Consider the following 15,726-nt stretch of genomic DNA (forward strand, 5'->3'; position numbering starts at 1 on the left):
ACCTCTCATGTTAAGAACGGCTTTCTAAATGAGATTTTCTTATTCAGCATGGTCGAAAATCCTTAAAAATGGTCATTTTAAATAAAATTGTTGAGGTGTAGAAAGGAAGTGAAAAAGTCGTAATTGTTTAGTTTTACACGCTTGCGCTTTACTAATTCCTCAGTTGTGAAAAAAAAAAAAAAAAATGTCTGTCAGGAATTACAATAGCTTTATCTCGGAAACTACTTGTCTCTGCAAAATTTAAATGAGATGTTCTTATTCAGCATAGTCAAAAACTTATGAACTTCGTCATTTTACAGAAAATTGTGGAGGTGGACGTAATGTAAAAAGACCTTAATAGGAATAACTTTATAAAAAGAAATTTAGAAAAAGCTTTTTTACCGATTTCAAAAGAAAAACCCCTCCCAGAAAAAAGGCCCTGTCGGTAGGGCATCAGAATACACCGACTGCCCCCCTGCAGAGGGTAAAAGTCCCTCAATGGGGGTCCTGGATATGACCTTAAACTATATCCAGTGGTGAGGCCCCAGCTTGCGGGCTTTGGGGAGTGTGGAACCACCCTTTAATTACCATTGCTCCCAGGTCCACTCTGACCCGGAGTGGTAGTACCTGTTAGGGTTCCAACTATGGGTTAAATAGAAACTGACTTGAAAACAACAAATATATTCTACTAAAATAATTTTCTTCAAAATCTTTGGATTCGGCATTAAATAACCCGAAAAGGGTTGATATGCCGTAAAACAAAAACAACCAACCAACCAACCCAGAAAAAAAAAAAAAAAAAAAAAGAATTAAATGAACCAATCCGTGTAAGTTTTCTTTTGTGTGTTTTCGGTTCAAACCCTGTAGAAGCACCGTAAGTATTTATTTGATTTATTTTTTAATTACATTTCTAAGAAATGTAATTAAAAAAAAAGATGTCATTTATGGCTTCATTTTTATTTGTTTAATACTCAACGTTTAATATAAACGTATTTTTTTTTATGTTTGAAATAAATGATAGTTTTAAAAGAGATTAAAAATCATCAACAAAAAGTCAATGGGGATCGAAACTTAAAATCTTAGGGTCTGCAGTCTGGTCCCCTAAACACTGTGCTAAAAGAAACGATTATATCAAAACATCAGAAATTAATTAAACAAAATAAAAACTTAATCTACGCATGCGCAGAGTTTTTGAAACCGGAAACATAGTTTCAACGCCCAAGCAAGCAAGTTAGCAAACTGGTCTGAGTTTTATAATTATATAGATAGAGTCCATTTTAGACATTTTCGTTTTCATTTCTTGATTTCTAAAAAAAATGTTGATGTTTTTGATTACAGCCATCATAACAACAAACAAAGAGACGAGGAAGGAAAATAGCTTTACTCCCATAAGAGATGTCACAATTAATTGCACTTACCACCATTAGTGTCAACAAAAACCTTGTTAGCTATTACGCATGCTGGCATATTTGTTGATGAATTCCGGTAACAAATAAACATTTTTCCGCCTCTTAATTTTTTAGATGAGGATTAATAATTTGTATTATTTAGATTATTTGGACTACTATTTTCATTTTAAGTGTTATTCTCACAACGTTTCAGCCGATGTAATCTTCAACATTATTCAGGTGTATCTTGTCGAAATCGGGAATCTTTCTGCCTAACTAAAAAATCTGCATGGAATTTTGAACGGAACCGTTTATTTAATCTACGAGGGTAGCGTGTTCTCATTTTGGAAGCCATGACCAGAAATATTAGATAACTCACAATTGTATTTTTTTGTATCGCTCGAACTGAGGATTGAACCTTCAACCTCCGAAAAAGTGTCAGTTACAACTTAATAGTGCTTACTAACGCCACAGACTATTTTCAGCAACGTTGATACTGCGTTTTTACCAATGTGCACCTATTACTGTGGTAAATAAAAATAATTCTCCATCTATATGATATGATTCAAACAAAAAGTAATTTTGTATTTTTTTTTATTAAAAATTTTACTTACAGCAGCAGATGAAACACAAAACGCTCTCTACGTAAAGTAAAATCCTGATGACTACAACCTGGATGTCTTCAAGTCCAATATAAACAAATTCCTGATGAAGCGCCTCCTTAAGTAAGACACTTTATCAAATCTCCAACACTAACGTACTGTATACACAATAACCCTTATCCCCGAGTGGCCTCCGGACCTTGATAAGTGGTGACTACCTTGTAACCCCTCCTTCCCCCCCCAAAAAAACGTTCACAATTATAAAACTAAAACAATCCAAGAACGATAACTCACCTTTCTCAATTCATAGCATGACGAGTAACTTCCCTTTCTCCGTTGTTATTATGCAAAATGGATTTTTACAAATTTCTCAAACATTTGCATTTTAATATCATTTGTTTATTATACGGTTTCAAGGTTTCGAGTCTTTTTCAATACTTTATTCACCAACTCAGTTTGTTATATCCAATTTGATATTTGGATGCTGCATGAGTCTTATTTTCAATGTTTGGCGAACCTCGTCTAATAGAGAGAGAAAAAGATGCCAGCACTTGTAAAATTTGTGCTGTAAGCCCCCCCCCCAAACACACACACTCACCACACACTCTGCAGAATTATTTATCTTTATCAAAATGCATCGAAATTGTTAGAGTTTAGAACCTCAACTTACAATATTGGACCATGCAAAATAAATAAAATAATAAGCTACATTTTCGTTTCATGACAGTATGCTTGTTAAAGTATTAGGTTGGTGCAAAAATAATGTCGTTTTTTGACGTTCAACTATATATATATATATATATTAACGACAGTTTTTTCATCAACCTAATACACAAAATTCCTTACAAAGAATTTCAACTATCTTCCATATAGCACTATTAACCAAATAAATTGAAAAATATTTAATAAAAAATTAAAAAAAAACAGGAAAAAGTACATTTTTTTTAAAGCAATAATAGGAAGCTTAATATTATTTTTATTATTCAGACAGTTATTCTCATCTTGTTTGCTATTGTCACAGCATTTTGATTCATGCAAATATGGTTAAACCAACAATTTCTCCGATAAATTCGACACACTGCTGTAAAAAATTTCCAGCACTAAATATGTAGCCAATCAAATTTGCGTCAAGCCATGCATTTAGTTCATGTTCAGATACATGCCACTCGTCCTGGGCAGGGTCGTTCCTACATACTCTAGTCAACGTTTAGGCCATCATTTACTGGGGAGAATCGTCATCCACTATGCCATCCCATCCTTTTGTTGCTCGTCTTTTTTAGTAGTCCTGTTGCCGATCGAAGCCATCCACAGGTGAGTAAATGTCCTACTAATTTACCGCAAATAGAAAACGTGATGCGTCTTGTCAACACACTAGGTAACTCTGGAATCGGGCTGTCTTTTTTATTTTATTTTTTTTACATAGGCGTCACCATTTATCAAGGCCGATAGGCCACTCAAGGATAAGGGTTAAAGAGTGTACACCAGTCAAAAGGACAATATAGTAATCGATAGTAATAGAAGTTCGGTAAATTTGTTAACTTAAGTGGAACGGCTCATCAGAAACTTGTTCACGTTGGACTTGAAGACAACCATATTATAGACAGCTGGAAAGCAGGAAAACGGAAGACGATTCCACAGGCGTGCAGTTCTAAGAAAGAAGCTTTGATCACGGAATCTATGTTTAGGTTTAGGCACAGTTAAAGAGTGGGGGGAATTATTGATAGTGTTTTCAGCTAGACGAGTGTTTCTTGTGAAAGTTTGGTGAGGGGGACCATAGATTGAAGCTCAGTCAAACACTTTCCATGAAAATAACGATAAAGCAGAGACAAACTCGTAACATCTCTTCTGTGAGATAGAGGTTGCAGCGAAGAGAAAAGGACATCTCCCACCAGGCCACGAAGTCTATTTTGAACCCTATCAAGGCAGGACAAGTCTTTTCTAGCAGCTCATGCCCATATGTGGCAATAGTATTCTATACTTGGACGTATCTTGGTCTTATGTAGAGAATTGCATCAGCAGTGAGATATCTACTGGATCGATAGAAGGATCCGACCATTTTTCCAGCGGCCTTGGCAACAGATTTGATGTACGTATTCCATTTAAGATCAGGAGTAAAGGTCAAGCCCAGAAGCCTGTCAAAACTTGGGGCCTCCCCGAAACGAGAGTCATTCATTTTAATTGATGCCAGATGGGGATCAGAACGTTGATGATGTAAAGATAGAAGCCCGGTTTTAGATGCATTAAAAGTAACCTTGACGCTTTCAATTTTCAATTTTCAGAAATCCCACTTTTGTTTTGGTCGCACCAACTTTATATTTCATGTTAGAATAGCTTGTACCTATTTACTATGCCTCCCCACGGGACAGAGTTAGACACCAGGGTCGTTTTTTAACGTGGCGAAAAGGTACAAAAATAAAAAATTGTCTCAGTCGTGAAGGACTGATCTTCCACCAAAAGAGAACAAGAAATGGAAGTGCAGCATCCGAAGAACAGCTACTACACTTTAGCTTGTAATTAAAAATAAAACGAAAGTATTCTTATCATAATTCGTATGACATTTTAAATTTCAACCTGTTCAATTTGGTTCCAAGAACTCAACTCACTTTCAAGTTGACATGCACATGGCTACATATGTAGCACGCCTTTTCCCAACTCTTTTCCTTGTCCGTTTCACGCCCGTTTTATTTCACCTGTTTCATTCGCATAGAAATGGTGACACTCTACATTGCTCATGTGACCATCAACCATAAAACCAACTGGGTGTCGCCATTTTATCCTTTCTTTCTTTCTTTACTTTTTTTTTTGTTATACGACTGACCCTTTGAAGCACGCACATATGCTAGCCAAGTAAGTTACAAATTTCTCTACAGTAACATCGACCTTCTTCATGTTTATCTTTTTGCACTTGCGAATCTTTGTTAGATAGCAGAAGGGGAGTGGAGGTAGAACACCCTAAAAAGAGGGGGGGGGAGCCTAACAGCAGAAGTCAAGAAATCATGTCACTTCCATCAGAGAGCAAGTCTATCTCTCTTAGCCTGCCAACACCGACGAGAACAGATGCAAGATGTAGCAGTCTCGATCAGCCCGAAAGGAGGACAAAGACGGTGGGCCAAAAGTTGGCCTCACAGTATATTTAAATGGTAGCTCTCTCTCTCCAATGAATTTTTTTCTCTTTCTGTCTCTCTCTCTCATACATATGTCTTTTATCTCTCTCTCTCTTTCTCTCTCTCTCTCTCTCTCTCTTATTTTGTTAAATAAATTCTTTCAGCTGGAAAGCAGGCCAGCAGAACACAGTTCCACAGGTGAACAGTTCTAGGAAAGAAGCTTTGTTTATGGAATCCACGATTAAATTTAGGCACAGATAAAGAACGGGAGAAATTGTTGATAGTGGTTGTAGTTAAACGAGTGTTTTTTTTGTGATAATTTGACAAGGTGGAAACTATCGGTTAGAGCTCAGATAAGCACTTGCTATGAAAGTAACGATAGAGTAGACGTTGCAGGGAAAAGAAAACGGCATCACCTATGAGGTTTCAAAGTTGGTTTTAAATTGTCAAGGTAGGATAGGGTACTCCGAGCAGCTCCTGCCATGATATGGCAACAATATTCCATTTGAAGACGTATCTGGCTCTTGTATAGGTAGACGATTGCGCCAGGAGTTAGATACCTTCTGGATCTGTAAAATGACGGAACCATTTATCCAGTGATCTTGGCAACAGATTTGATACAAGTCTTTCATTTCAGGTCAGATGTGAAGGTCAGATCCGGAAGTTTGTCAAAACAAAGAGCCACTTCTAGACGGGAGACATTCCTATCAATTGGGGCTAAGTGAGGATCAGAGCGTTAATAGTGAAAAAATAAAACCTTGGTTTTGAATGCATTAACATTGAATTTTTACCCCATTGTATCACATGCTCAAGGCCTGAGGAGTGAGCCTAAAAGAGATCTTGGTCGTTGTTAGCCTTTGAGGTGTTGCCATGGATAGTGTCATCTGTAAATATGTTGACGAATGAACTTAGAATATGATCTTGGAGATTACTTGTGAATATAAGAAAGAAATTTGGGCCCAGGATGGATCTTTGAGGCACGCCCATCGATGACTACTTGTATAAACCTATCGGAGAGAAAAGATTCGATGTTTGAGAAGATATTTTCAGATATTTCATAGTTGGAAATCTTGTAAAGTAGATCTTTATGTCAAACTCTATCAAATGCCTTTGATATATCAAGAGCTATTGCTTCAAAACATTACGAAAATAACAACCAAAATGAGAATCTGCAGTAGAATGATTCAAAGAATACCAGCTATCGATCAGCATCTTGAAACACTGCTGAATCATAAATAGTATATATTTTTCTATAGCTGAATGAACAGCATTTGTTGATGATTAAAGTATTTGGTAATTGAAGAGTTTGAAGCCCAAAATGCAATAAATTCAATCACCCTTGCCCTCTCCTCAATGTAAACAGAATTTTTTTGGAAATGTTAAATGGTATTCTACTCGGTACATGTTGGCACGTTACTTATGGAAAAACGGTTAATTAAACAACAAAAGCACTTGTTAAACTACACAAGTTCTATAATTGAATACCCCCCCACCAAAAGAAAAGGAACGGAAAATATAAAAATATTTTTTGTAAACTTGTGAAAACTTTTTTTAAATTACTTAAAAAGCATTAAAAACTATGTAACACAAAAATATAAACCACATCTTTTTTTTTTATTTTGAAAACTTTGTTATTTCAAATATCCGTTAAAGATTCCTCCACGATGTGATAAGTCACTTCACTACACGCGTGCGAACGCATCATGTAAAAAAACACTACTGAAGGTGGTAAAATGGCGTAAAATAGTCCCAGGGTCCAGGGGTTCATACCATGGAAACGGTAAATTTATGACGGGTTTGATTATCAGATTCGTTTTCAACGACCTCGAATACCCATAAAAATCCAAATTAGAATGGTCGGTGTTCTGTTGTAGCATAAGGTAACATTTTCCAAAGACATTAAAGAATAAAAAGAACAAATATATTAAATCTAGACTTTGACTAAAAGTTAATTTTAACTGAAAACAAAAAAGAAATTATACCGCTATCATATTATTTATAATATGATTTTCGGATGTATCTAACAAGGCCGCTGATGCATGTTAGCAGCAGCAGCCACATGACATGTATGTAAATGACCAAGCTGGTGTGTGATGTGACGTCACAGCAGAGGAAGAGAAGAGAAAGAAAAGCAGAGAGAAAAAAAGGACACATGTGAGTGGCAAGCGATGGTGAAGCATGTGTGTGGTGACAGTGAGGAACCACGGTGCAAGGATCGGCAAGTCTTGTTGGCGCGAGAAGAATGTGTGGCCTGTGTGACCGAGAGACTGCTAAGCCTATGTCGAGCTGGCAGGGTTTCATTAACTAAATGGCAGATGAGATGAACTAACACTTTTAAACCAAGACGCAATGTGTTTTTGGAAAGTGCCATGAATAAATGCCTTTTATATCATCTAACAAAAGAGCAGAGTCAAATTTCCTTTTTTGTTCTTTTGCAACTATATCTGCATAAAATGTGTGGATCCATGTTAATATATCACGACAACATTACATGTGATCGAGTGCTGAAATGCAATGCTTCTTTTGTTGACACAAACAGAGCCACAAGCTATTTCGCGAACAGAGATAGTATCAGTTAAAATTAGAGATTGTTTATGTTTATTTAGTTTAAACTTTTTAACTATTAAAGTAAACTATGAAATAAATTTACAAATTGATTAATCCATATAATTTAACATCTGTTTCTCAGCATTAAAATAATGAATTTCTTCATATTTGAAAAATAGAAAAAAAATGTCTTATAGTCTTTTGAAAAAGGGAAGAGAACTGTGCAAAATATTAAATACTACATTAACACCTAAAATTAGAATGCGCTCATGTTTTCCTAACGGCTAATTTTTACATTTCAAATGTGAATAAATTAATCATTTTTAGAGGAGAAATACACACACACACTTTTTATTTTATACTTTTTTCTTTTTACTATTAGTTCACCACTTATCAAGGCTTAGACATGCTCGTAACATATAGATTGGGTCACAACTACTACTGCTACTATTTATTTTGCTTTTATCTCTTTCAAAAACCAATAACAAGTGACATATTTGTTAACACATTCTTCTTGCATAACTAAAAACAAATTTATTTCCATATCATCATTGCTATGATTATTACTGTTACTCACTAGGAGTTCTCACCCCAGTTGTTATCAATGATTGCTCGCCCACAGTAACCAGTTGGATTCCCTAGAGACTGAATAACAACAAGTCTGCCCAGATTTCTAGTACTCTTGATAATCATTGTAAAGGATTTTTCGTTTTAACAACAGTTGTTTATGACTGATTCCTTGATGGCAACGGCTATTGGTCATCTGAGATTTGGGTGGCAACAAACTTCTCCAAGGTTCCAGTATTATTCGTAACTTTTCAGTGGAGGTCTGGTTAGTGCTACTCAATCTTAAAAAATATGGAATGCTTCACGAATTTGCATGTCATCCTTGTGCACGGGCCATGCTAATCTTCTCTCTATCCATCCAATTTTAGTATATGTATTACTAGTACAGTTACTATTATTATTATTATTATTATTATTATTATTATTATTATTATTATTATTATTATTTTGTGGTGAAGTGTGTTTAGAAGTGGTCTGATGATGTAAGAACAAGTGAGAATGGCAATGCGGTGGTATGGTGGGACTAAAGTGTCATGACAGTGAAACAATTTGGACATAATGGTGTGGATTTGGTAGTGATTAATAAGATTTCACAAAGATCGTGGATTTTTCAAATTGTGATTGAGAAGGAGAAGTGTGGCAATTATGTTCTATTAGCATTGGAGATAAAGCATATGTATGGGGTTGAAACCCAAATAATCCTGGTGGTAGTAGGTATGCTAAGTGTAGTATCAAGTCGTCTGGAAGGACATTTGAAAATAAAACTACGAATTCGTGATATGTTGGGCTGTCTTCAGACCTCTGCTATTTTAGGTACCATCAATATCCTTAGATCCTTGATCTGTGAAGCTCCTGATTTGGAGCCAAGATTGAGAAAGAGACCTCTAAGAATGAATCTCATTTCTTTGCAGAGAGCCATTACCAAACAAAATAAGGATTATTATTATTATTATTATTATTATCATTATTATTATTATTATTATTATTGTTATACAGTGTTATTCTTCTTTATTATTCTTATATAAAAGTAAAATAACTTATCATTTTGCCGTCTAATTTACCTATATTGTCTATGGTGTGTACAGACATGCATATGTAAAAGAGTTGACGATACTGAAAAACAGAGTCACTCTTTCTCTAAATACTCATAGAAACATTAAGAAATATTATAGAGTAGATGAATCAACAGAGTCAAAGAGGCAAGAGAAACACAGAGATCATAGAGTGGTCAGTTAATTATAAACATACATAAACATATTTTTTTTCAAACATAACTCAATCCACAAACTAAGGTATATTTTAACACATATTTTGTAATATTAAAACAATAGCTTTAAGAACACAAACGTTAATTCATATTTAAGAAAATAATATATATTGGTGATGGGACGATTTCAATATTTTTCCTGATTCCGATACAATTACTGATTCCGATTCGTTATAAATATCTAATATTTAATTATAAAACTGCTATTTTTTCCTTTGATTATCGTAAAAGCACATGTTAAATGTGCAGATATTTTCTCCAATGTAAAATCACACTTGTGGGAGTGATCTCCTGATTTTATTTTTATTGGTAGTTTAAAATCAGTAAAATTATCATCAGAAAAAATGCATACATTTTTATCAATTCTAATACTTAAAAAGTTCTAATTTTTTTTATTCCGATTAATCGTCCCAACACACACATTTTGTTTTCTTTGTAACTTTGGTGCTGCTTAAAAATTTCTTTTATTTCATGTGAAAGCGGAAATCGTACATTTCTATAACATTGTGTGTGTGTGTGTGTGTGTGTGTGTGTGTGTGTGTGTGTGTGTGTGCGCGCGTGTGTGTGTGTGTGTGTGTGTGAATGTCATCAGTTGCGAAAAAGACATTATGGACTGTAGTTAATATTTATCAGCAGTCAGGAAGACATTCTTTTGTAATCCTTATTTCCCAATTGAAATCATCAGCAAGATCACGCATTTCATAATTTATAACTACATAGAATGAGGTGGATTTCACTAAAGGACCCACATGAGACAAAATCATCATCTTCACGGTTTTTACAAACTTTTATATCAATGAAGTCACATCATCCATTGTACATTTTAAATATTTTTGAGCACTATTATGGTTGTTAGAAAAGGTCACAAGTAAAAATGAATAGAAAATGGTACCATTAAGTCATTGCAGAGTTAACTCCCTTTGCCTATAAACTTGCCATTTAAAAAAAAATTTTTTTTTTTCGTTGATATTTGCTGTTGCCAATACTAGCACCCCTATTAAGTGGTTACGGATCTCGTTGAAATATAGACACAGTTCGCCATATATATCTTGTTTTTTTTGTAACTTTGTTGCTGCTTAAAACTTTCTTTTATTTCATGTGAAAGCAGAAATCGTACATTTCTATAACATTGTTGAACTTAAGGAACAAATTCGATCTGTTTGTTATGTGCAACTATGTTTCTGGCAGGTTACAAAGAGCATTCATTAAGCTCCATGGAAAACACAGGGAGGCTTTCATAAACGCTTGAATAAACATCACGTTTAATGCAAAAAAAAAAAAAAAAATTAAATTAAAAATTAGTGTACCTCTTCTTTAGTTTCTGTATTGTAGTTGCATATTTCTTCCATGTTCTGTTTATAATGTCGAAATATATAGTTAGAAATGATATAGTCAATTATGGTGAACCCTGTACATATGAAACCACTGATCATCAATGTCTCATTTATGTCACAATAAGAATAACAATATTATATGTCTATAGGCCAAGGTAGTTAACTTTGTCATGACTTAATAACGATTTTTTTCGTAGTTATAATTATTTTAATATAAAACGGTTTTTAGTATTATTGAAAAGTTTTTTTGTTTTTTTTTTTAATCACAAAATGTTAGTTTGTTACTCTTTTTTATTTATTTTTATTTTTTGTTTGTTTATCTGTTAAGCAGCGATTTAAAATCTCAGGGTGTGTAATCAGGCGGTTTCTGAAACGAGAAAAGATATTTCAAGCATTTATTGATCAGCAAACAAAAAGCAGCAAGCAAAGCAAAATATTTTAAAGTTTTCCCCTTCAACGGGAGATAATTATCTCCCTTTAATATTTTTGAAAATATTAAAGGGAGATAATTTTGGAAAATTCAAAAATAATAAATCTTAAAAATAACATTTAAAGATAATTTTGAAAAAAAAAAAAAATTGAAAGAAAAATATTCAAGGGAGATAATTCTTAAACATTTTGACAGGGGAAATAACTCATAATATATTTATTTTTGTAAAGAAACGACTCCAAAGCAAAAATGTTCCCTTTGACCAGACACAACGTCTAGTATCTAGATACCACACTCCATCTTTTCTGTTCTAAGTCACTGAAGGAGAAATCTTTCTAGACTGAGTTAATGTTCACTTTTGTCCCAGTTCAGAGTAGGCTTTTATCACATCTCCAAAATTATAAAGTCTATCAAAAGCTGGACAAATTTTAAGAGCGTCTGACGTGGGATTTGACAGAATTATATAATTTTATAAGACTTTTATAAACAGTATTTCCAGTTCCCATCATACGTTTTGTACTGCTTCAAAGGAGGTCCGCCTTCCCAGATTTTACTTTCTCTTTGAAAAGAAGTTAATTTATTGCTAATCGCCAGTCGTGTAACTGCCAGGACATGCAGAGAGGGATGCTCAGGCATGTTCTGAAGGCCAGAGTGTGCTAATACTTTTCAAAATCACACCTGACCTTGCTTGCTGGGAAAAAGGTAAATAAAATACTTGACCTTAAGCTAATGAACTAGCTTGAAATTACTTTGTGGGCCTATGAGTGTTCAAGGTATGAGAAGAGAGAAATAAAACTCAAACATTCGTAATTGTATTGATTGTGACTTAAAAAAAAATTATTTTAATTTTATTCCTCCCTAGCAAGGAACATTGCTATTGAGGCGTAAGTGGCTACTGTGAAATAGGGGCCTAAATTATAAGAAAATAAAAAAAAAGAAAGGGGGCAATTGTATGTGTATACAATCTCTTCCTTCTGACTGTTTTCCTCCTACTTACACCCTTGGTCTTTTTAAGACTAATGGCAATACGCATCTTCTGTCTTTGCGCCAATCATCTTTCATTCTGGTTAGCTTCTCATATCAAATGGCTTCATGCCTTGTCTGGATAGTGCCAGCGGGAGCTTAGCAAATAGTGGATGGTGCAGATCAGGCTGGCTTTAGTATTGTGGGAGGTCATGTTGGTGATGTTCTCGACATATGACCAAACAAAGCAGTCCAGCAGGTTCAGGTCGGAGAAGGAGGGGGTCCAATGAGAGAAGGGTACAAAGTCGTAGCACTCTTGAAGTCAAGCCTAGGTCTCTTTGGATTTATGGGCCGGCACCAAGTCAACCAGCAGTCACCAGATTGCACCAAGGGATCCCCTCACTCTTCAGCACATCCGGGTATACTTTGGTGTTGACTTTCAAGCCAACTTCGAAGATGTGAGATGGCTTCTCATATCAAATGGTTTCATGCCTTGTCTGGAGCGATTTACATAAAAAAAAAAAATGAGCCCATTTAGGTGCATATGTGCATATGCAAGTGTATGCATATCTAAGCATGTGCAAATTAAATGTAGCAAGAGAGCTGTGCAAGCAATCACGAATATTATAAATCCTCAGAAGGGATCACGTTTTTTGTGATCGTAATACAGAGTTCTCAACTTGTTTTCATTTTCTTTTTTTTTGGTTTATTTTATACAGTTGGAGTCTGATGAAACTGATTTTTAATTTAATTAAATTTTGATTTTTAAATTTTAAAAATTTTTAAATTATAAATCACATTACTTAATATTGAATTAGCTCTAGGACATTTAACTATCTAGCTTATTATATATCTAAATTACAACGAGCATTTCCTGTATTTTAATTAAACTAGTAATTTCACTATTACATTAAAATACACTTAGCTCTTTAGACTATTATTCTAATCTCCTTTAAATTTATATATATATATATATATATATATATATATATATATATATATATATATATATATATATATATATATATGATTGCAGCATCTCTACAGATTGTCATCTCAAGTTTCATGTTCTGCATCAAATAGCTTATCATGTGTCCTCACGTGGCTTTGAAGGCTGCCAGCTGATTACCAATGATGATGACAAACATGAAACACAAAAGTCAAAATCTTAACAAGGTTGATTGGATCTGGATGAGGAATAGTCTTTGTGCACAATCATCTGCCTTTTCAGTCTACATGCAGACCTTGTGCTATCAGGTCGTGGTCGAACACTGGATGATGATGGTCTGTAAATACAAATTTCCATATGGTTAACATACCCTGCCCTCGAAAGAAGAACATGTCCACACATTTCACAGATCCAATTTGCATGGTTGCATGGCAAATTCTCTAGGTTTCCTGTTCTAAGTGCTCTTTTCAGTTTTGCACACTCCACCATCTTAACATGAAGAGAACCACAGCCAGTTTTTACCAATTCCTGCCAAACACTATGATCAACCACAGTTGTTTTCCAGAGGTCGACACCAATATCTTTATCCTTCAGATTGCTTTTGAGGACATCCTTGCAGCGATTTCTGGGCTTATGTTGTGGACGTTTACCACTCACAAGTTCTCCATAGAAAAGTCGCTTTGGAAGGTGGCCATCATCCATATGTACAAGGTGACCCACTCAGTGCAACTCTGCAGAGGTAATCATAGATTCAAGGCTTGGGCTCAGTGCTTTTTATGGAATCTGTGTGTTCAGTGTGTGCTATTTGATATTTAAAATTCTTCTCAAGCACTTGAGATGGAAGTGTTCCAGAACCCTGATGTGTCTCTGGTGAGTTGTCCAAATCTTTGCGGCATAAAGGAGCACTGTGACAACACACACCATATAAATGGCTTCATCTACCTTGGTGTTAATGGTAAGTCTATGATCATTCCACACCGTCCTCTCCAGTTTCCCAAATGCAGGCATATATCTCGGCATCCAAGGAATTATCTCTGGATAAAAATAATTCTATGGTAGACTAAAACACCTACAACATCAAGCCTACTACCATTAATCAAGATGTTTTGCTCAATGTACTCCTCTCCAGGTGAAGGTGTGAACATCACCTTAGTTTTCTTCAAGCTGATTTGGAGCCTGAATATATATCACAAACCTGTGAAAAGTTGTCCATAATCACCTGCATGTCATTCTCAGTGTGAACAAGATTTGCATTAAGAGGTTCCCTGGTCAGATCATGGGATACATTCGGTTTTGCATTACACCTCCTAAGATTAAAAACCTTCCTAGATGTCCTGGAGAGTAATAGGACACCTACGCCACAACTTGAGAATGCATATCCCAAAAGAACCATCTTGAATGGTTAGTTTCAGAAGAGTTTCCGATAGGTAGCTATTCTATACAAGTCCTGGAGATAAAGACCTCTCGAGTGGGCAGCTGTTCTGTACAGGTTCTGGACCTTATAAGTTTGCAAGCAAAGAGAAAAAGCCCCTTCTGGTGTTGACATGAGAAAATTATGTGCGGGAATACTAAAAAATTCAATGGAGCAATTCTGGTTTCTGATTGGTTGATAACAGAACGTAAATTAATTTGTTTTGTCAGTTTCTATCAACAGCATTTAAAATAGGATATCCCAACTTTGAGGGAGCACACCCTCATTAAATATAAAAAATCTCCCCTCCCCCTATTTTTTATATAATGGGAATATCCTTTTGATCCATTTTTAATTCTGTTCAATATAAATACATATTTATATATTCAAAGATGTAAAATAAAAACAGAAGTGATTTGAATCTTAAGATTTGAGCATGTAAAAAAAAAGGAAGCCATTTTTAATTTTGTTCAAATATCAAAGAAAAATATGCGTGTAAAAAAAAATAAATAAAAGAAATTGATTTTTATTTTTACCTTGAAAAGGTGGCCATGTGAAAAAAGAAAGCCATTTTTCCATTTTGATTATGCATTCTCGTTCTAAAATGCATATATGTATATTTATATGCGCAATTATAACTTTTTTGTTGTGAAAGAAAATCAGCTATTATTAGAACTCTGGATACTTATGCAGAATAGTACAGAACATGCTTAAATAATGACATTATTATTTTAACATCATGTTCATCTGATCATCGTCAGGAGCGATTATTGTTGTTATTGTATTTATAGTTTTTTTTTATTATAAACAATAATAAGTTAAAAAAATTATAATTATTATTATTATTTTTTATTATTATAACCAATAATAATTAAAAAAAAAAATAACTCTAAATACACCAAGCCTCAAAGGAAAAAAAAGAAAAAAAAAGACAGCAATAACAATCGCTCCTGACGACGATCGGATGAATCGATAGAAAGCGCTTGAGACGAATATGGCTGAACAACAACTTTTGGGCGCTGTAATATATAACATGCCAGCTAAAATAAAAAAAAAAGACCGCTCGGCAAATTGAAAAGATATCAAAAAAAATCGGACAAAGGAATAACTCTGTTGTGTTCAATCAGACGTACTTGAACACACACATGGGGAGAACTTGAATGCCTACTAGACACTGTCCTCGAA

The 15,726-nt window shown here is 34.5% G+C and overlaps 1 protein-coding gene and 1 pseudogene across 4 annotated transcripts in view; both read right to left on the bottom strand.

Moving 5' to 3' along the window:
- LOC145303667 (uncharacterized) overlaps positions 1–15,726 on the bottom strand; it is a 153,885-nt gene that overhangs the window by 19,029 nt on the left and 119,130 nt on the right. For 2 of the 4 annotated variants that reach the window (XM_080103142.1, XM_080103143.1), the window contains exon 5: positions 10,223–11,155. The exons of the other annotated variants lie outside the window; for them this stretch is intronic. In XM_080103142.1, the coding sequence (XP_079959268.1) occupies positions 11,132–11,155 (24 nt within the window). In that variant the 3' untranslated portion in view covers positions 10,223–11,131. Of the gene's footprint in view, positions 1–10,222; positions 11,156–15,726 lie in introns of those variants that run through there. 4 annotated transcript variants of the gene reach the window in all.
- LOC145240600 (U6 spliceosomal RNA) lies at positions 8,473–8,573 on the bottom strand (annotated as a pseudogene).

Source organism: Euprymna scolopes, chromosome 19 (assembly GCF_053919585.1).
Source record: "Euprymna scolopes isolate OS-2025 chromosome 19, ASM5391958v1, whole genome shotgun sequence".
Lineage (NCBI taxonomy): Eukaryota > Metazoa > Mollusca > Cephalopoda > Sepiida > Sepiolidae > Euprymna > Euprymna scolopes.